At 44.2% G+C, this 22,250-nt stretch overlaps 1 protein-coding gene across 5 annotated transcripts in view; it reads left to right on the forward strand.

Annotated features, from left to right (window-relative positions):
* Window positions 1–333: 333 nt before the first annotated feature.
* The window catches only part of LETM1 (leucine zipper and EF-hand containing transmembrane protein 1), a 28,943-nt gene continuing 7,026 nt past the window's right edge, over window positions 334–22,250 (forward strand). For 2 of the 5 annotated variants that reach the window (XM_083440753.1, XM_083440757.1), the window contains exons 1-11: window positions 356–552; window positions 4,819–4,876; window positions 7,105–7,561; window positions 10,792–10,935; window positions 11,048–11,185; window positions 13,229–13,432; window positions 14,008–14,127; window positions 15,542–15,673; window positions 16,281–16,460; window positions 17,625–17,777; window positions 21,094–21,228. In XM_083440753.1, coding sequence (XP_083296879.1) covers window positions 474–552; window positions 4,819–4,876; window positions 7,105–7,561; window positions 10,792–10,935; window positions 11,048–11,185; window positions 13,229–13,432; window positions 14,008–14,127; window positions 15,542–15,673; window positions 16,281–16,460; window positions 17,625–17,777; window positions 21,094–21,228 — 1,800 coding nt within the window. In that variant the 5' untranslated portion in view covers window positions 356–473. Of the gene's footprint in view, window positions 553–4,818; window positions 4,877–7,104; window positions 7,562–10,791; window positions 10,936–11,047; window positions 11,186–13,228; window positions 13,433–14,007; window positions 14,128–15,541; window positions 15,674–16,280; window positions 16,461–17,624; window positions 17,778–21,093; window positions 21,229–22,250 lie in introns of all 5 variants that reach the window. The other 3 variants (XM_083440755.1, XM_083440756.1, XM_083440754.1) reach the window with 3 other exon arrangements.

Genomic DNA, 22,250 nt, shown 5'->3' on the forward strand with positions numbered 1-22,250 from the left:
ACATAACGCAGTAACAAACAAAACAATGACCCCCCCCCCAGGAGTTTCCTGCCGCCCTTAAGTTTAGGCGGGGAGAGGCATCCCATTGCAGCCGCCTCTATAAATTTTCCCGCTCCCCGTGAGGAAACCGCCGCTTCCCCTCAAGGGATGAGGTAAAAAAACAAAAATGGCGCCCGGAGCCGCCCCGGAGGCTCCAGGCGCGGCCTCGGGCTCAGCGTATCAGGAGCCGGCGGCTCCGATTGGCCACTCGGCCGTCCAACGAGATTCCGCGGGAATCGCTTCGAGCCGCCGGGCTCCGCTTCCCGGCGTGCGCCGCTTCTCCCCTCCCTCGGAAGACTCCCTCTCCCAGCATGCACCTGGCTCCGTCTCCACCCCGCGCGGGCGGCTCCTGAGGAGAAAAGTGGCCCGGCGAGGCGAGCGAGCGGACGCGGCTCTCTAGGCCGGACCGGCAGCCTCGTCCTGCGGGTGGAGAGATGGCGTTCGTGCTGCTGGCGCGCTGCGGCCGGGGCGCCTGCTCCGTCCCCAGGCGCCTGCGCTGGGAGCCCGAAGCCGGTGAGAGCGGAGTCGGACCGGGGAGCGGGAGAAGGAAAGCGGTGGGGACAGCCGGGCCTGGCGCTGGTGGGGGGGGGCTCCGTGAGGGGGAGCGGCTGCAAGAAGTCAGCCTTAGAGCCCCCTCATCGTGGCTTCGAGAAGGCCCTGAGCCTCCGGCGCCGGTAACCGTTCCGGGTGTTTGAGGAACTACAACTCCCATCGTCCCCCACCGCCGGCCGTGATAGCTAGGAATCATGGGAGTCGTAGTCCAACAACCACCGGGGACCCATAGTTTGGAAAGGCTGCTGTCACAGCGTGTTTTTTTATTTGTTTACTTACTTACTACTTGGATTTATATCCCACCGTTTTCTCCGAGGAGCTTTGCTCCCTCTTACTCATTTAATCCCGGCTACAAGAACAACCCTGTGAGGTAGAGTTGAGTTGACAGGCAGTGACAGGCTGCCAAGGTCACCCCATCGAGCTTTCATGCCTGAGCGTGATTTGAACTCTGGTCTCTTGTGTCTCCAGAGAGCTGCTGCCAGAGTGTGGCTGATTGCCTTGCACTGCCTTTATATCCCACCCTTTTCTCCAAAGAGCTGGAGGTGGAGTTGGGTGGTTCTGCCCACAGACTGTCTTGCCAGAGTGGTGCATGCTCTGGTTATCTCCCGCTTGGACTACTGCAATGCACTCTATGTGGGGCTACCTTTGAAGGTGACCTGGAAACTACAACTAATCCAGAATGCGGCAGCCAGACTGGTGACTGGGAGTGGCTGCCGAGACCATATTACACCGGTCCTTAAAGACCTGCATTGGCTCCCAGTATGTTTCCCAGCACAATTCAAAGTGTTGGTGCTGACTTTTAAATCCCTAAACGGCCAGCCTTGTTCCTGTGCCTTCATTCTCTTTAAAGCCCTAAATGGCCTCGGCCCAGTATACCTGAAGGAGCGTCTCCAACCCCATTGTTCAGCTTGGACACTGAGGTCCACCTCCAAGGGCCTTCTGGCGGTTCCCTCACTGCGAGAAGTGAGATTACAGGAAACCAGGCAGAGGGCCTTCACGGTAGTGGCACCTGCCCTGTGGAACACCCTCCCATCATATGTTAAGGAAATAAACAACTATCTGACTTTGAGAAGACATCTGAAGGCAGCCCTGTTTAGGGAAGTTTTTAATGTTTGAAGTTTTAATCTGTTTTTACTCCTGTTGGAAGCTGCCTGGAGTGGTTGGGGAAACCAAGCCAGATGGGCGTAGTATAAATAATAATAATAATAATAATAATAATAATTCACCTCCTTCCTTCCTCACCACCACCCTGTGAGGTAGGTTGAGAGGCAGCGACTGGTCCCCAAGTTTACCTAGAGAGCTTCATGGCTGAGTGGGGGGATTTGGTCTCTCGCAGGTCCTAGTCTGCCACTAATCACTCTGCCACCACTGGCTCTCCAGAGTGCCTGGAACTGGGCAATAGAGGTTTATGACCTGACTCTGCATTAAGATGGCTTTAGGTGCAATGCATTATTGTGCAATATTGCAATATTAATATCTCTTGATGTGATTGGTGGAGTGTGTTGCCATCTTCAGCTTAGGTTATTGGTATAGTGCATATTATACAGGCCTTTGCTTTTGGGATAGTTTGCATTCTGTTGTGCCTTTATGCAGGTGAGAAGGAATGGTGATGCACCCTGGAGTTAATATTGAGTCTGGTGTTCTAGTACAATTCAGGTTGCTGTGGTATCCAAAAATAGCCATGTAGGGATCAAATAAGTAAAATAATAGCATGAAGCAAAGCCTTGGAATTCTTCTAGGCTTAATGTTATGAAGATTATTGACACTCTGAATTTGAGCACCAGTCAATTGCAGTTTCACTGTTTCATTCCCAGCCCCCGTGCTAGCAGCTGCTAGTCTAGGTTAAAGTCGTGAGTCTCATAGGAGGCATGTTCTCTTTAAGGAGGTACACACCTTGGGCTGCAGTCAGTATTCAGAAGCTTAAAGACTTAATTTCATTATGAAGCCATCGGAATAGAGGACCCCAGCCTAATGATTGCATCTGGAGGGTGCAAGATGGAGCTGATGAACTGGCATGGCACTAGTTAATCCTCTATTCACTGTTCTAAGTGCAGCTTCTTTATGAAACCTTTGAAAATATGATTCAATGACTCCTTCAGGTGAAGTGTTCAGTGAACTTTGATCTCGGGACCATTAAACTGATGGGTGTATAAAATATATCTCAAAGATTACTGGGAACAGACTTCTGAATGTACATACTTTGTGGTGTAATTAATGTCTGAGACCTATAGAACTCGTCTTTGTGATGTGAATTAGTGTCTGGTGATAATTAGGTGGAAAAGTGTCTAGGCTATGCATTTAGTCATTCATGATACAGAACCGTTATCACTTCAACATGATATCCTTTCAAAGACTTTAAAGATATCTGCAACAATGAAGGCTACAAACGTATTTATTTTTAAACAGTAGAAAACTTCAGACACACTCGCACTTTTCTGTTTAGGCTTTGTGTGAGGTGCCAAATCTCAGGTGAAACATGGCACATGTGCAGTTGCAGAGTATTCCTAGTGTGACTAATCCCCAGATCTAATTTAGAAGCATTTCTGTCTCCTGCCTCTTCCTTATACTAACAGTTGTATGCCATACACTGGCTTTGTTTGATTACATTTTGTTGTGGTCTGCATATTTTTCTTATTAGTTTTATTGTGTGTGTTTTCAGCTTTAATAAGATAATCACTTGTTTTCTTTCTAAAATCCCCTTAGAATCTCATTGCTAATCTTATCTTGTATGTGCTTCTTAAGTAGCCTTAAGTGCTTCTAAGAATGGCCTGTTATCCACTAATGACTATGCCTTAAGTATTGCAAGGTGTAACTGTAGACTGACATTAAAAAACAAATTGCAAAATAAATAATAATTAAAAATCCTTTTTAAAATACAAATAAAGCAGAGCACATCTCAGTACAAGTGTGTATCATTCATATATTAAAACTACATATAAAGACAATACATACAGTTGCCTAACCACATGTATTTAAATAATTATCCACATAGAATCATAGAATCATAGAGTTGGAAGAGACCACAAGGGCCATCGAGTCCAACCCCCTGCCAAGCAGGAAACACCATCAGAGCACTCCTGACATATGGTTGTCAAGCCTCTGCTTAAAGACCTCCAAAGAAGGAGACTCCACCACACTCCTTGGCAGCAAATTCCACTGTCGAACAGCTCTTACTGTCAGGAAGTTCTTCCTAATGTTTAGGTGGAATCTTCTTTCTTGTAGTTTGGATCCATTGCTCCGTGTCCGCTTCTCTGGAGCAGCAGAAAACAACCTTTCTCCCTCCTCCATGTGACATCCCTTCATATATTTGAACATGGCTATCATATCACCCCTTAACCTCCTCTTCTCCAGGCTAAACATGCCCAGCTCCCTTAGCCGTTCCTCATAAGGCATCGTTTCCAGGCCTTTGACCATTTTGGTTGCCCTCCTCTGGACACGTTCCAGTTTGTCAGTGTCCTTCTTGAACTGTGGTGCCCAGAACTGGACACAGTACTCCAGGTGAGGTCTGACCAGAGCAGAATACAGTGGCACTATTACTTCCCTTGATCTAGATGCTATACTCCTATTGATGCAGCCCAGAATTGCATTGGCTTTTTTAGCTGCCGCGTCACACTGTTGGCTCATGTCAAGTTTGTGGTCAACCAAGACTCCTAGATCCTTTTCACATGTACTGCTCTCAAGCCAGGTGTCACCCATCTTGTATAATTTTAAAATTAATATTTGAACAACATAAAGTATAGCTTCTAGAAACATAAAATGTATAATGTTTTGGAGAGTGAGAGGCACTACAGTGCAGCTTTTTTAACATTTTGCAATTGGTGGGGTGCTTTTGTTCTGTTTGTTGATTCTAGTTTATAATCTTGTATGTGAAATGAATTCTTGAATTTTGAACAACTTGCTTCTATTGAAAATTGTTATAGGAAAGAGAGTGTACAAGTTAAAAATTAAATGAAACCAAACTGAATCATTTGCTGCTGTTATTGCTGGGCTTTGAAACTTACAATATAGTTTTATTTGAATAATCTGCTTTCTTTGCTCATCACCCCATCTCCTGAATGCTTCTTGTAACCTGTCCTGAGCATACAACATATTAATGTTTCTGTTTGCAGTGGTGTAGTAGTATTGAACAAAGCTATTTTGATGTTGGTGCCGCTACAAATGGTCAGTGTATTGTATTGCAATCTACTGGTTTACAGACTCTTTTTATATTTTATTTTTTACTTCTAGGTCATTTGGAAAACCGTGCTTGTTTTAGCTGTGCATCCCTGCGGCTAATAAATCATACGTAAGTAAACATATTCAGAAGATCACTTTCCCTCAATGGGATGCTGATCATAAATAATCCAAAGTAACTGAGTTTCCCCAGTAGTTCAAAAAGTTAGAGATTAGTTTATTTTCCTCATAACGTATGAGGAAACAAATTAATCATGCAGACATCCACAGTAGATCCTACTTACATGTGGGTTATGTTCCCAGACTCCACTTGTATACGTGAAGTCGCGTAAAGTGGTGAGAGCGGTGTTGAGAGAGGCTGGGAAGCGGCTCTCTCAGCAGATTCCACCCACCTTCCCTGGGCAGCAATGTGCTGTTCTACTCGTGCGCCCTGCCTGCCTCTGGTGACTGGAAAATTGAATTGGGGGCAGGTGGCTCCTGTGGCCCAGCACCATTGCGAGGCCTAGTCTTGGAAGCATAGCTGTCAATTGTCTCTTATTTGGTGGGAAAGTCCCTTATCCCAGCGCTGTGTCCCGCTGCTGTCCCTTATTGATGATGTCCCTTAAATTTCCTGGGTTTCAAAGGAAGCAGCTCCTCTTTGTCTCTCCCTGTCGGCCAGGGAGGAGGGAGGCTCTACCCAATAAGGAGTCTAAGAATGACTGGGGTGGTGGAACTTGCATGCCTTGTGCCAATCAAATTGGCCGCGTTGCCTGGGGACTCGCCTTTGCTCAGCGCTTCCCAGCAGAGAGGTGACGGTGGTTTTCCTTGCTGCATCCCCTTTGCCGGGTTGCTGCGCTGTGGGGACGACCGCTTGAGGCTTTGTTTGGCTGCTGGCTGGGCTTTCTGCCTTTGGCTTGGAGGGGCTCAGAGGTTGAACCTACCCGTGCCTGGAAAATCCCTTATTTTGGCTGCTGATCCCTTATTTTCAAGGCTGCTGGTCCCTTATTTTCAAATCTGTAGGCTGACAGCTATGCTTGGAAGTTGCTGGACATGGTTTCTTATCTAGTTTCTCCCCCACCCCCAAGAAATAATGTTGCTGCCTGCTTGTGGGGCGGCAGAGGAGAGGGCAATGGAGGGCGGAGGGACTCTCAGATCCTGAGTGAGTGAGGGTGGCAAGACTCTTGGAGCAGCCATGAAAGCTGTTTTCCCCTGCTCTCCATCTCTTCTACTCTTTTTGTGCCATTTTGGCAGCATATCCTGATTCAAATCAGTTATTTTGTGGTAGCATGCATAAATGCAGTTGCACGTGAGTGGAATGCACATGAAATGGGGGTGTGCCTGTATATAAAATAAGTGCTTAAACTGAACTGGATATATTGAATTGGTCCTCAAACTTTCTGGCCTTTTTAAACAAGCATATTAATGTGTGGTCACCAGTACCTCCCCCTTCATAGGGTAGGAATTTCCCTGTGCTTTCCTTTTAAGTTCCCAAGACCAGTGATACCAGCTGATGACAGGTCGGGTACAGTTTGGGGAAAGTGGCCTCATGGGCCCAATTGAGCCCCTTGGTAGGCCAAGAATGGGGCGGAGGTTCCCATTCCCAGCTGTAAGTAATAGTCCGGAGAGAGTGAATTCTAGCTGCTGAATTCTAAGAAAAAGGCATTTCATCTTGCTTCAAACTTTTCGGTAGGTTTGGAGTAAATCCTAATACAGTGGTGCCTCGCAAGACGAAAAGAATCCGTTCTGCGAGTCTTTTTGTCTTGCGGTTTTTTCGTCTTGTGAAGCAAGCCCATTGACGGATTAGCGCTATTAGCGCTATTGGCACTTTAAGGGCTAAAAACGGCTTTTTAAGGCTTAAGGGATTAGCGGTTTTGCTGCTAAAATGCTTTTAGCAGCTTAGCGATTCAGAAAAAGGGGTTTTAGAGCAAAAAAAAAAACCTCAAAATTTTTCGTCAATTTTCGTCTTGCGAAGCAAGCCCATAGGTAAATTTGTCTTGCGAAGCGCCTCTGCAGATGGAAAACCCTTTCATCTTGCGGGTTTTCCGTCTTGCGAGGCATTCGTCTTGCGGGTTACCACTGTATAACACACTTTGCTAAACGAAGCTGTAAACTTGTCAAGCATGAAACAAGAACTTGATAGTTGTGATCTGGTGTGCAAGTCTTTTAGCAGAATAGATTTTTGTCAGAGGGCCTTTAAGGTGTAGTGGAAAGAATGTTGGGTTTATATCTCCACTCATACAAATCTTTTTGGACGGTCCTTCAAGTCACTATCTTAGTTTTGTATACTCATAGGGTAGAGGTAAATGCAAAGAATTGTGAAGTACTATGTGCCATGCCAAAGACTCACTTCTTTTTTTACAGGACTGTTCATTTTAAACATTGCACTAGTGCCTCTCCTGTTTACGTTTGCTTTGCAAAAGGGGATTACAATCGGACTCAAGGATCAGGACAAAGGCACTTTACAGCTTTGAGATCGTTTGACCTGTGGTCACCAACTGCTAATGGAGGTGTTTTGGGGCCATGTTACCTTCCAGTACGACAGTGGCATTCTTCACAACCCCGTTATGATGACTCCGTGGTAGAAAAGTCGCTTAAGTCTCTCAAGGATAAAAATAAGAAACTGGAAGAAGGGGGCCCAATTTATAGCCCAACAGTAGAAGAAAGCATAGTTAAAAAATCTATAGGACAGAAAATTGTTGATGAACTGAAGCACTACTATCATGGCTTTCGATTGTTGTGGATTGATACAAAAATTGCTGCAAGGATGCTCTGGAGAATTCTTCATGGCAGCACTTTATCCCGCCGAGAACGGAGACAGGTACTGAATCCATTGTATTGCTTCGGTGGTTCAATTTTAGATGTCTTAAAAGCTGAGTAAACAGCTTTATTGTTTATACAGAGTGACATTAGCGATATATTATTGAAACATTTTTACCAGTAAATGCACATCACCTTGAATATCTCTGGTTGAAATTATTAATAATAATAATAATTAATATTTATACCCTGCCCAGCACTCTGGCAGGCTTCCAACAAAATATTTAACTACAGTGGTACATCTGGATGCGAACGCAACCCGCGTTTGCGTGGGTCGCGATTTGCCGCTTCCGCGCATGCGCGTGACATCATTTTGAGCGCATGTGCGAGGGGCGAAACCCGGAAGTAACGCATTCCGTTACTTCTGGGTTGACGCAGAGCGCAACCCGAAAATGCTCAACCTGAAGCTACTTCAACTGCCAGAAGGCCCTCGGCGCTGGACCTCATGTCCAGGCAGAATAATGGGGGTGGAGATGCTCCTTCAGGTATACTGGACCGAGGCTGCTTATGCATTTTTCCCATAAATGGCTGTACAAAACATCATGAACATTTGTTGAAGTGTTTGGTTTTTCTGTGTACTGTACAAAGCAGCAGCTATATGCGTTTAAATGGAGCAGAACATCGCTTGCATATTCTTACCCAGAAAAGTGTGCACAATTTCAAACCCCATGGTAGAAAAATATTGAGTGGCAGGTGTCCTTAAGCTACTTGCACTCAATGGTGTACAGGTAACTCACAGCTTACGTGAGGGTTCAGTTCTAGGGATCCACATGTTTATAAACACAAAATCCCATAAAGACAGGAACTCCCAAACTGCCCCTCCACAAGGCAGAGGGCTGTTTACTGGGCTCAGGGACGGTCACGGGAGGACCCTGGGAAGTTTCCACACAAGTGAAATCAGTGTAAACTGCAAGTTACCTGTATATTCTTTAGCTATGCTACTCCACATAATGCTTTTCAGAAGTGAGCCCTGTTCACTTCAATAGGACTTCCTACCAAGTAAGTGGGTATAGGATTGCTGCTTAAATTGCTGTACATTTTTACATATTGAAAAACAAAAATTCAGTATTTAAACATCATACAGTACAAGGGAGGGACGCGGGTGGCGCTGTGGGTAAAAGCCTCAGCGCCTAGGGCTTGCCGATCGAAAGGTCGGCGGTTCGAATCCCCGTGGCGGGGTGCGCTCCCGTCGTTCGGTCCCAGCGCCTGCCAACCTAGCAGTTCGAAAGCACCCCTGGGTGCAAGTAGATAAATAGGGACCGCTTACTAGCGGGAAGGTAAACGGCGTTTCCGTGTGCGGCTCTGGCTCGCCAGAGCAGCGATGTCACGCTGGCCACGTGACCCGGAAGTGTCTTTGGACAGCGCTGGCCCTTGGCCTCTTTGAGTGAGATGGGCGCACAACCCTAGAGTCTGTCAAGACTGGCCCGTACGGGCAGGGGTACCTTTACCCTTTACAGTACAAGGGAAACCTCTAATAGTGCATGTTGGGGACTCCATCATCAAGTGTTCCCTTATATGGATCAGGCACGGAGAACCTGTGACTCCAGACGTTGGACTTCAGCTCCCAGCTGGCATGGCCAGAGTTCAGGGATGATGGAAGCTATAATCTGACAACATCTGACAAGTTCTGCATCTTTGACACTGGTTCTCTTGCTTTTACTGTTGCAAAGAAAATTGCTATGCATTTATTTCTTTAGCACTTTTAACAGGTAACACTGCTTTTTTGTGCATCCATTCTAGTGACTCGCTCTTGTTCTTTACCTCTTATTAGCAGTAATAGCAAACTAAAGTTAACAGTTGAACGATTTGTATTTTTCTTTCTTTCAATGTATACAACCTATGCATATACCTGAAGTATATAGTGATTTAAAAGATGTTGGGGTTAGACTAAAATACATTTTAAACTACTACTTAATTTAAAAAACCCCCAACACATTTCATATAATGGTTTCAACCCAAGTTGCATTTCTGTTTGTGCAAGGAGGAGCAAGTTCCCCTTCCATCTACATCCCCCTCCAACCCCTGTATTTATTATTATCTATGGTGTTTATATCCTACCCTTTTCTCCAAGGTGTTCAAGGTGATGTATATGGTTCTCTCCCTCCTCTTTTAATCTCCAGAACAACCCTGTGAGGTAGGTTAGGCTGAGAGAGAGTGAATGGCCCAAGACTACTCAGTGAGCTTCAGGACCAACTGGGGATTTGAACCCTGGTCTTCCAGGTCATGGGCCGACACTCTAACCGCTATACAACGCTGCACCATTCCCAGGGGTTACCCATCTCTCTGTAGTAGATTTTTAGGGAGCGCCAGAGGATAGTCTGGTTGTGTGATTCTATCTCTGTTTTATTTCTAAAAGGCAAGCTAGCATCCAAACCACTATGTCCACAAGAGTTTAAAGAATCTAAGGACCCTATTGAGTTGATCTATAAAATAACTAGGGCTGGACGACACCAGCTTTTCAATTTTGCGATGTATCACCAGGTAAACATCACAATATAGTGATATATCGTGATGTTGAAAAGGAAGAGCATTGAACCTGAAACCACCAGAGCTCTCTCTGCCCCCCAGTACATGGAAGCAAGGAGCATTGGCCCCCGGCCCTGTGAGGCACTGGGGTGAAACTGCTGCAGCTCTCTCTGTTGCCAGCGCCCAGAGCAGGGAGGAAGGAGGCAGCCAGAGAAGGCACTATTGCCCTCGGACTGGTCCAGGGCTAATATTAACTAGTGTTAACTAATGTCAAACTGAAAGATTGACTATATAGAGAGTTCAGTGCTTAAAAGTTCAATGTGTTTATTAGTTGCCTCCTTTCTCTAACTTTTACAATTGTAAATTTCTTCATTTTACTTACTCAAAGCCATAGATAAAATAGTTGTATTCAGTAATAACTACCACACCACTGCTTCAACTATTGTAGTTGAAATACATATACGAGACTTTACAGCATAAGCAAAAAGCGAACATTTCAATTTGTAAATTAAGGAGAAAGGGGTCTGGTTTAAAATGAAAGCTGATTTGAATGTAACAATGTTAAAGCAAGGAGTGCAAAAATATTACCTTGCAATTCAGTTCATTTTCTTCTAACAAATTGATGTTAAGATGGTTTTTCTATCTACCAAAAGTTGTTGGAATATGATGCAGAATACAAATAAATATCATACTACGGATGACATGCTATGTCATGTTGACTTGATTTTATGGTTTCTAATCTTCTTACTTATTTGTTGCTTACAGTTCCTTCGGATATGTGCTGATCTCTTTCGGTTGGTCCCTTTCCTAGTCTTTCTTGTTGTTCCTTTCATGGAATTCCTGCTTCCCGTAGCTTTAAAGCTGTTCCCCAATATGCTCCCTTCAACATTTGAGACAAAGTCTAAGAAGGTAACTAAAATATGAATCATCAGTTTAATACTTTGTGGCAAAACAGATGTTTTGATTGATTAAATTCCTGTTGTATTCCACTTTTCTTCCCAATTTGTTATTTACTTCTTAGGAAGAGAGATTGAAGAAAGAGCTTAGAGTGAAGCTTGAACTGGCGAAATTTCTTCAAGATACCATTGAAGAGATCGCCTTAAAAAATAAAGCAGCCAAAGGGAATGTTACTAAAGACTTTTCCACCTTCTTTCAAAAGGTAAAATATTCCTTTCTTTACTGATGGTGTATTAGTGAAATGGGACTTCACCACCTCCTTTCTCCCTGCAGCCGCTTCAAAATTTACTCCAGAGGGTTTCCACAACATTAGATTTCACTCATACTTTGCCTTTCTGCATTAAGCACCCAGGGTGTTGAACAACACTAATATGTAATGCAGAATAGAAGTTAATGTCAAAGAGCCACATACAACCACAATTAAAAATACTAATTGAAAGCAAGTGCAGGTGTGTAAGAAGAGCAGCCAATCAAAAATCAGAAGCAGAAAAACAAATCACTTCAGCGGTCTAAAGACTTGCCCAGACAAGAAGGGCCTCCATTTGCTGGTGGGAGTTTAATGCGGGTGAAAGGCACCAAACATGCCTCCTTGGGAGAGAGTTTCAAACCCTAGGCATGACTACTGAAAAGGTGCAGTGGTACCTTGGGTTACATACGCTTCAGGTTACAGACTCCGCTAACCCAGAGATAGTGCTTCAGGTTAAGAATATTGCTTCAGGATGAGAACAGAAATCGAGCTCTAGCGGTGCGGCGGCAGCAGGAGGCCCCATTAGCTTAAGTGGTGCTTCAGTTTAAGAACAGTTTCAGGTTAAGAACAGACCTCCGGAACGAATTAAGTACTTAACCCGAAGTACCATTGTACTTTCTTGTATCTTTGCCAAACACATTTCATACCATTAGAGATGGTAGTCAGGCTTGAAGCCATGCACTGTGGAATCGCACCAAATTATCCAGAGGGAGTTTTTGGTGACTGGTGGGTTGACTTGCTCCTCAACCAAAAGTTTTAGGTTCAGAGTTTGACAGCCATTTGTCCTCCTCCATAGAGCTATCTATGCTGAATCCCTCTTCATTTCCAGTGGATTCGGCTATCAGACCTCCAAGGCAGTTGGTTGTGGTTTCTGGTCACCAGAAGTGATTTACTCTGTGGGGAAGATTAATGACACTGGCTTCCTGGCAGCAGGGGTGCAGCTGTTTACTGAGAGAAGGGGAGGCTGGGAGGTGAGCATGGTGAAGGAGCTGCACTGACCTCCCTGCTATTTCCCCCCTTTCCCTCCTGGTAAGTGGCAGTGCTGCGGTTGCCAGTAATCTAGCTTTGATCCTCTGTTCCACTGGGCAGGTCACTTCTGATTATCACGGCAAGAATGGTCTGAGATCCATGCCATACCACAATTTCCGCTGTGCATGTCTTTCAAATGAAAATGGTAGACATTTAAAAGAGAATTGCAGGATAGGGGACCCAAATACTTTGAACTGCTACAGGTTACTTTAAAAATAGATAGCTTCAGATTTAAAAAAATGTAAAGAGCACATACAGTGTTCTTCCATGCATAAGCCCCCATTTTCAAAACTGTTGAAATACAGCTTGTCCAGTCTGGTTAACAACCAAGTTAAGATGACAACACTGCTTCATTCAGTACAGCTAATTCAGTACAGCCTTCTTCCTATGCGGAGCAGTGCATGGAAAGCAAGCTTATGGCCTGCCCCACTCAAATGTGTGCTTGCCTTTGTCCAGCTACAAAACGTTCAGACTGGAGTTGGGGTTGTCAGTGATTGCCACCTGCATTGCACCTCCTATTCTCGGTGTATCAAAAATCTAGCAGCAGTAGCGAATAACCCTTTTCCTTTTCTGTAGAGGCTTTTAAGCAGAGGTTGGATAACAACCTACCATGGATGTAGCTATGAACTTCCTGCTTTGGCATGAATTGGTCAACGAGGGTGGGAAACGTAAGACCTGTGTTCTTTGGGTCTGCTCTGAATCTTCCTCAAGCGCCTGGCTGGGATGCGTACTTGAATGGTGGCAATTCTTCTTGCTTGTCTGATAGAGAGAGTTATATGTAGGTGCTATGGCCATTGCTTCAAAGGAAAACTGACGGTGTCAGGATTTTTCACTTGATTCCAAATTACATAAGTGTGGAGTCATGAGACTGAGACTTATCCCATATATTATTAAAGAACTGCACATTTCTTAAATAAAAGTTCAGGGAATGTAGCTTTAAGTTTTATAAAATTTGTTTTCTACTTTCAGATCCGTGAAACTGGTGAAAGACCAAGCAATGAAGAAATTTTACGATTCTCTAAACTATTTGAAGATGAGCTAACCCTTGATAATCTCACAAGACCTCAGTTGGTTGCTCTCTGTAAACTGTTAGAACTTCAGTCAATCGGGACAAATAATTTTCTTCGTTTTCAGCTAATAATGAGGTTGAGATCTATAAAAGCAGATGATAAAGTAAGAGAATTCCCTTTTGCTACAAATTTTCCAGTTGCTTCTGTTGTTTCTAATGGCTTTTAAAATTACCGCATTTTTCGCCCTATAGGGCGCACTGGCCCATAGGGCGCACCTAGGGGTTTTCTTGGGGGGGGGGGGGGGTGGAATAAAGGGGGGAATTATTCCCCCCCCCCAGGCGAGGGGCACTGACCCCTCTCGCTCTCCAGGCTTCAGCAAAAGCCTGCATTCACCCCATAGGACACACACACATTTCCCCGTCATTTTTGGAGGGGAAAAGTGCATCCTATAGGGCGAAAAAATACGGTACTTTAAGCAACTGCATTGTGGAATGCAGAATTTCATTCATCTGGGAATGTTGGGTCTTTTTCACAATTAGACTTGCTACGGGACAGCTATAGTCTTACCACGAAACATAGAACAGTTGATTAGAAGATGCTTGGCAGCCCTTGTTTGGCACTAAACTGAATTCCATCCTGTAATGATATCCTGCTTTCTTGTAATGATTGTATTATTAGGTGACAAAGATAATTTCTTCACAGTGATTAGTATAGTTATTGATATTTGTGTCTGTCTAGCTGATCGCTGAGGAAAATGTGGATACCCTGACGGTTAAAGAGCTACAAGCAGCATGTCGTGCAAGAGGCATGAGAGCACTTGGCGTAACAGAAGACCGTTTGAAGGATCAGCTTAAGCAGGTACTGATGAAGAAAGAAGGGACATGAGCTTTTGATCACCCAAAAGCAGCTCGTGCTGTGTGTGTTTTGGCATTGCCTCTTGGTCCTTCATTTGTGATTCGAGGACCCGCCTCCCGCTCATGAATAATAAAGACACGTGGACACAGTAAATTAGGGTTAATGGGCTAGAAAAGGCCACAACTTTATTGATTACAGCATGTGAGAGGTATTGGCTTAGGCATTGGACCAACAGCAAATTTTGACTCCACCCAAAGTCTGTCTAGGGTTAACCACCAGTAGGGGGAGCCTGTTGATGCAAATACAACTATAAGCTCTCCCCTGATGTCACCGGGGGTCGTGCCATGGCCTCCAGCCACGCAGGGCATCGGACAGGATCCACAACCACTGGATTCCTTTAACGGAATACCCATAAGTGAAGGGATAGGCGATGGCCACACCCTGCCCTTCCACACACCAACAACACATTCCAATGCCTAACCGCCAAATACTGAGAAAGTTGTGACGATTGCTACGAGGTAGGCGAAGAAACCATGAGGCCGATGCCAATTTGCCAATTGGGGAAAAACTCCTACCAGGCCCCCCCCGGACAACCAAGGCGACCAACCATAGGTCCATAACAAGGTCAATCGAGAAGCTACGCACTAAAGGGAGTGGTGGGTGGGTGACTTGAAGAATTCCGGCAGTGCAATGGCGGGGAAAGCTGGCACGGCCGCATTTGAGCGGCTAAACCACGCCCCTGAGCTGCCACCCGATTGGGTGCCGTTCCGGGGGGTGTGGTGTGACAGTGGCAAGCAGGGACCGGAACGCCCCCTGCGCATCGCGGGAATCAGTTCCCGGTCACAATCCCTCCCTTCCGGGAGGAGGAGAGGTTGTACCAGAAGTAATGCATTTAGCATTAAACCTAGAAATGTATACTCTATTCTGACCAAACTAAGCTTCCTAGAGCAAAGGCCTTCCAACACTGAGCCTTCCAACACGGCCTGAGCCACAAGAGGGCCGTGAAAATTAGTGTCCCAAGCTTTTTAGGCTCGTCTACCCATTGGTTGCCAGATGTGAACTATGTTGTCATTTTTTTTGCTCTCCTACCCCACTGTCATACCTTTCCAACCCTCCTAGTCCTGTGATGTCCACAATCTTTGCATTGAGCAGGTATGTTGCTATGAGGCAAATATACATGCCGCAAACTCGTATCAGTGTCCCACACTGAGAGTTGTTTACCTAGGAAAGACTATCTGTTATCAGATATCTGTTTAACGTGATATTCTCCTGCCCCAAATCCTTGATGAGCTGCACTTTTATTCAGAAGTTCGCTAGCAGTTGAAAAATAAATGGATTAAGGTTGATTTACCCAGTTCATAAGTGTTTTGGAGTGCAGAAAGATGTACTGTTCTAATACTTTATCTTTTAATTGCAGTGGTTAGACTTGCATCTGAACCAGGAAATCCCAACTTCACTGCTTATTTTATCCAGAGCTATGTACCTGCCAGATACTCTTTCACCAGCTGACCAGCTTAAAACCACCCTGCAAACACTCCCGGAAAGTGTGGTATGTCTTATTTAAATTGCAACTACGTTCTGTTAACACCATTAAGTCTAAAATCTTTGTTCCTAAGGGGGCTTTCTCTGCTACAGCCAGTATATTCACTGTACAGTGGTGCCTCGCAAGACGAAATTAATTCGTTCTGCGAGTTTTTTCGTCTTGCGAATTTTTCGTCTTGCGAAGCACGATTTCCCATAGGAATGCATTGAATGCACCCTGGGCATTAACGGTTTTAAGAAAAAGGAAACAAACTTGCAAGACGTTTTCGTCTTGCGAAGCAAGCCCATAGGGAAATTCGTCTTGCGAAACAACTCAAAAAACGAAAAACTCTTTTGTCTTGCGAGTTTTTCGTCTTGCGAGGCATTCGTCTTGCGAGGTACCACTGTAGTATAATTCTAGTGCTGGGGATGGCCCATTTTGCACTTTTAAGCATTACTCTTCTTGCACCCTGTGTGAGTGAGCAGCATAGGATTGGTGGGCGCTTTCTTACATTGTAGAATGCAGAAGTAAACAGCTAGACCAGACTGCTAGTACTAAGTTTATTCTTCTGTTAAAATTCCTATAGAACAGTGTAAAATCTGGAAAGTTGATTGGTTTTTTATTTTTGTTTTAGGCCAAAGAAGCTCAAGTTAAAGCGGCAGAAGTGGAAGGAGAAAAAGTGGACAATAAAGCCAGACTGGAGGCAACCCTTCAGGAGGAAGAAGCTATTAGGAAAGAAAACCAAGAAAAAGAATTGGAAAGGCTGTCAGAAGCTGCTGAGAAGGCCAAAGAGACTCTTCAGGTCGCTGAAAGGGTAGGCTCTTTAAAAAGGCACCAGTATTGGTTGTAAACGCTTTACTCCATCCTTATTTAAAATTGACTTTTTCCCCAGTCTCCCTTAACTGTCTGTGAAGTTGATTTTGCACTTCTTCCAAATGGGCAACTTCCAAATACATAATAAATACATGTAATAAATAAAATAATAAATACATATGATGGTCACGTTGCAAAGGGGCAGTCGGATGCATACATTTTTTTCTGCAACTGTTTCAGAAGCTTAATCGCACAGATCAGGGGTTTGATATGTAAAAGTAGGGGGAAGTTGTAAGCTTGCACTGGTTACAGGATAGTTTTAAGCACGTCTTATGCCGAACTCCCAACTGTTTTTTAATTTTAAAAAAATGGTTCACTATAAGGGCTCTGATTTTTAGTATCACAATTCTGCACAAACCTTCTATAATCCTTTGTGAAAGAGGAAAATGTATGGTTTCTACCCCCCCCCCCAAAAAAAGATTGAAAAGAGTTTAGTGCTCCAGGAGCTGCTGCCTGTAGAGTCTCTTCCTACATACAGTGGTACCTCGGGTTATGTACTTAATTTGTTCCGGAGGTCCGTACTTAACCTGAAACTGTTCTTAACCTGAAGACCACTTTAGCTAATGGGGCCTCCTTCTGCTGCTGTGCTGCCGGAGCATGATTTCTGTTCTCATCCTGAAGCAAAGTTCTTAACCTGAAGCACTATTTCTGGGTTAGCGGAGTCTGTAACCTGAAACGTATGTAACCTGAAGCGTATGTAATCCAAGGTACCACTGTATTGCCTTCCCAATAATGATCATTATATTGCACATACAGAAGCAACCTGGCCCCAGTCAAAAGCTGCTGGCAGAATTCTTTCCCCTCTCAGCAAAAATTATATCATTGGGAGGGGCATCAACCTGTACGGCTACCCAGTGGATCAAGAACTCCTCCTCTTTCCTGCCCTTTCAGCTACCCTGCAAATGCAAACATGAAGGTGAAATGAAATTAGTCCCACTCACCAGCCAGAGACAACAACTGATATAGTTCCTTCTCTCCCCATGAAGAACATGTGTTGGAACTGTCAAATGCCATGCATAGAGCTTCAAAGGTGGAACTTGGGGTCGTGTTCAAAATGTGTTTTTAAATTCCGGGTTTCATACGATGTTGTCCCTTTGTGTTTTAGAAGGAGGTGGATGCAATAGATCTTGATACTTCAGCTGTGCATATAAAGGAGAGCAAGATAGCTGTGGATACCGAACAAGAACTGGCAAAGGTGGACTTGACCCTGCATTCAGAGACTTTGAAAGATACAGCACCCGTATTGGAGGGCATCAAGGTGAATAGTGGGCAAGGCTGAGAGCGAATATACTGCAACGCACCACAATACTTTCCACGTTGGGCTGTTGCAAGATTAACTCTCATCCAAGAAACTCAATAGATTTTGTGGAAGAGCTGCTGTTGTTTTTTTTTAATTACAGGTGTTTTTCATTTGCAGAACATTGTAAGTGGCTGAAACCTGGGGACATAGTTAGCTACTGTGCAGGTGACAGTAAATCAGGACTACGTTTTGGGTCTCCTGTGTAAATTATGCAATGAACAGTGCCTCTGGGGTGGTTGTTAATTCTGTCTAAATTAGGTAATGAATCCAGTTATGAAAGATGCAGATTCACACTAAGTGTACGCCTGTATATACCAATATTCAGTTAAGATTGCTTCCATTCAGAGCTCCATGTATGTTTCATGGTGCCCAAGATCTCTTGTATTTTGGGGTTGCTTTGAAAGATCATTTTGGTGGAGGTTGCAGAGCTGCACTGCACTTGGAACAAGTTTAAAATTCTCCAAATTGTCCATTAAGAAAAATTATAGGTACAGGCTCTCTACTGTCTATATTAGGGATAGGAACCTGTAGTCCTTCGTGTGTTCCTGGACTGTTATCTCCCATCATTTCTGCTCATTGGGAGTCCAACAAGGCCCACACATTCTAAGCTATAGATTTTGGGAAGCCTCTTTGCTCAAGAACTGGTTAAAATAATTAAAATAAGGTGGTTAGGCTACTTCCAAACCTGAGTGGTTAGGAGACTCTTTCAATTCCTTCCACTAGTCTTAATATTCCCCAGTGAAGAGTATATTGACTTGAAAGAGATCTTCATTTGGTATTTTTCATTTAGATTCTTCAGCACCCATGTAAAAAACAACAATAATTGTGTTTTTATGGGTTAATCCTGCCGGCTTGTCTCTGTTTCAACAATAGCAAGAATTCACACTTCCTTGAAATGTACTATCTGGGTTAGCAGATATGGAAGATTAGACATGGAGATTTCTGTATCATATTCTTAACTAGATTGATTAGCTTTTTCTGATATTTATAAATTAATCACAGTGCATAATATATATTTGCTCTTGTTGTGTAGTAATCTTGTATAGTATAGTTTAGCATTCTGTATAGCGTACTTCATGGGTAGCCAACTTGGGCCCGGAGGCTGTGGGAGATTGTGGTTCTTCTGAAGGTCATGTGAACCAAGTTATGGCATAAAAAGTGACCCTATCAACTAGTTTGCAATTAACTTGTGGTACATTTTCCAAAAAGAGTTGGCCACCACTGGTGTACTTCATAGTTTATAATTTAGTAATTGTGTACCTCTTGCATAGACGTAGTCGTAAGAACATGGATGTCTATTTATTAGTTCTTGTTATTTTCATGCTGCAAAGTTTGAAGCATGGCTGTGGTGGCTATGTGTTAAGGTTAGGAATGCTTTTTTATTTCTGGAACATTGAAAACTTGAATTTTAAAAGCACCTACTAGAAGTAGTAAAATGGCTTATGAGCGATATCATTTCTGTTAAATTCTAAACTCTGATGTGCCCAATAGTTGTCTTAGACAGAAGTCTGTGTTTCTCAAAGTTGGGCCTCTAGCTGATGTCAGACTACAACTCCCATCACCCCTAGCTAGCAGGGCCAGTGGCCAGGGATGATGGGAGTTGTAGTCCAACAACAGATGGAGACCCAACTTTGAGAAACACTGATCTAAGTGATCCTCCTGTGATGTCACTTGGCCTGGAAACTTGTATAAGCATGTGAGAATTCTAGGATCCCCCCCCCCAACCCTTATTTTAGGCTTTAGTATTTTGATGAAATTTCTTAGTGGAAAACTTAATGTGCCTCTTTCCCCACAAGCACTATCCTTTACTTTTTCTACCAAATTTCCATCTTTCTCAGCCCCCCAGAAGCAGGCTTAGTTATGCTAGGAAGTGCGGAGAAAAATAGGAAAAGGCACAACACAATTGCAGCCTTTTCTCTCTTGTATTAAAAAGTATTAAAAAATCTTGTAGAAGATTGTTTCATGGAGTCAGAAACTATATACAGATCTTCAGACTTCCCCTTTTGCCCAGAGAGGACTTGGCCACTGATTGTGCATTCTCTGGTTTTCATCTCAACCAATAGCATTTGCTTTTGAAACCCTCTGGGAGTGTAAAGGAAACTTGTATGTTGGACTTTATGCATGAGCCACACATGAAACTGTTACCCAAGAATACCTGCAAGGTATCTCCAGAAGATTTTGTAACGATGGCTTCCACCTTCATTAACTTACAGCTACATCATACGTTACATGAACAACTTTTGCAGTCCAGATAAGAGAGCAGGTACACTGTTGAAAGGGCAAGTGGTTCATGCAGGTGATAGATGCAACTTATGTCGCACATATAAAACAATATATAGACATAAAGGTAAAGGGACCCCTGACCATTAGGTCCAGTCGTGGCCGACTCTGGGGTTGCAGCGCTCATCTCACTTTATTGGCCGAGGGAGCTGGCGTACAGCTTCCGGGTCATGTGGCCAGCATGATTAAGCCACTTCTGGAGAACCAGAGCAGCACACGGAAACGCCGCTTACCTTCCCGCCGGAGCGGTACCTATTTATCTACTTGCACTTTGTGCTTTTGAACTGCTAGGTTGGCAGGAGCAGGGACCGAGCAACGGAAGCTCACCCTGTCGCAGGGATTCGAACTGCCGATCAGAAGGTCGGCAAGTCCTAGGCTCTGTGGTTTAACCCACAGCGCCACCTGTGTCCCATATATAGATGTACAAGGGGAAAATAGCTTTTTTGTCCCCATTTCATACCTTTCTGAATCCTGTTCAGCATGGAGATAAACCATGCTGGCTTGTAAAGTGGGTGTTGTCTGATAGACATGGAAAAACTATGTCATGGTGGTGCTTTTTCAACAGAGCCTGCTACCTAAGCACATCACTTCTCTCTATTTTGGTTGGACAAGATGATTGCACATCTCACAGCTTGCAGTGTGTCTGTTGCATTTGTGATGGGTAGAAGTTTGGGAGTCTGGGCTGATTTTTCACTCAGCTGTATATACTGCATTAAGCAATCCTATTAATTAGGGGTCTAGTTATTTTAAGATCATTTAACAGCTCTAATATAGGACAGGTAATTATAATCCTGTGCTACTAGTATCATCGTTTATACACATCTTGATGATCAGAAAGTTCTGGATTTCCCATGGAATTACACTTAATTTTTTTTATTATTAAAAAGGTAAAATAAAGATGTTGAAAACCTAAGAGTAGTTCCAACCGTTTTCTGGAAGGGACACTCTTTATAACAATTATTTCATTTCTCTCCCTCCCCCCATTTTTTTTTAGGGTGAAGAAATAACCAAAGAAGAGATTGACTTGTTAAGTGATGCTTGTAGTAAACTGAAGGAACAAAAGAAATCGCTAACAAAGGAAAAGGAGGAGCTTGAGGAGCTCAGAGATGATGTGCAGGAATATAGTGAGGTATGAATTTTGAGAGTCCTTGGCCGTGTCATAACAGGGCTGCCGTGGTGGGTAAGGCCACTCAGTAAACCCCTCTCTCACAGAATGCAGACTAGTGAGGCTGAAAGACATATAACATTTCCAAGCACCTGAGTACAAGCCAGGCTGAACCCCCATAGCTTTTTGAAGCCACATAATAGGAAGATTGTCACAAATTGATCTCTTTAAGGCCACACCAGACCCCCTTCCTTGAATCCACCAGCTGCTGTGAATAGTGAAAAGGGTACCCATGGTGGTGGCCAGCTGCTTCTTGTTGCTCCATGTTGACCATAGCTGTCAACTTACAGATTTGAAAATAAGGGACCAGCAGCCTCAAAAATAAGGTATCGGCAGCCAAAAGAAGCCTCAAGTGGTGGTTGCCACAGCGCAGCAACCCGGCAAAGGGGATGCAGCAAGGAAAACAACCGTCAAATCTCTGCTGGTAAGCGCTGAGCAAAGGCGAGTCCCCAGACAACGTGGCCGATTTGATCGGCACAAGGCATGCAAGCTCCACCCTCCAGTCGTTCTTAAACTCCTTGTTGGGTGAGCAGCGCAGCCAAGCAACACAGTTGGAGCCTCCCTCCTCCCTGGCTGGCAGGGAGGGAGAGAGAGGAGCTGCTTCCTTTGAAACCCGGGAAATTTAAGGGACATCATCAATAAGGGACAGCAGCGGGACACGGCGCTGGGATAAGGGAGTTTCCCGCCAAATAAGGGACGGTTGACAGCTATGTGCTGCTCCTGAAACCCAGAGGTTCAAAGAGCACTGCATGTTAAGTTCCCAACAGATAGGGCTCCAAAGCATATCACCTGGTGTGATTGACAAGTGAGGTGAGCTTGCCAGGGTTGAGAAAAATGTTTCTCACTCCTGCTGTAGGGGATGCTTACGTGGAGAACTGCGTAGCCATTCAACAAGGAATAAGGAATAAGAAATACTGTATTTAAAAAATATTCCTAACTCTCTTTTGTCTTACCATAACCTTGATATTATGCAGTTGTCTTTTGGA

This window comes from Podarcis tiliguerta (genome assembly GCF_965153285.1).
Source record: "Podarcis tiliguerta genome assembly, chromosome: 5".
NCBI classification, from domain to species: Eukaryota; Metazoa; Chordata; class Lepidosauria; order Squamata; family Lacertidae; genus Podarcis; species Podarcis tiliguerta.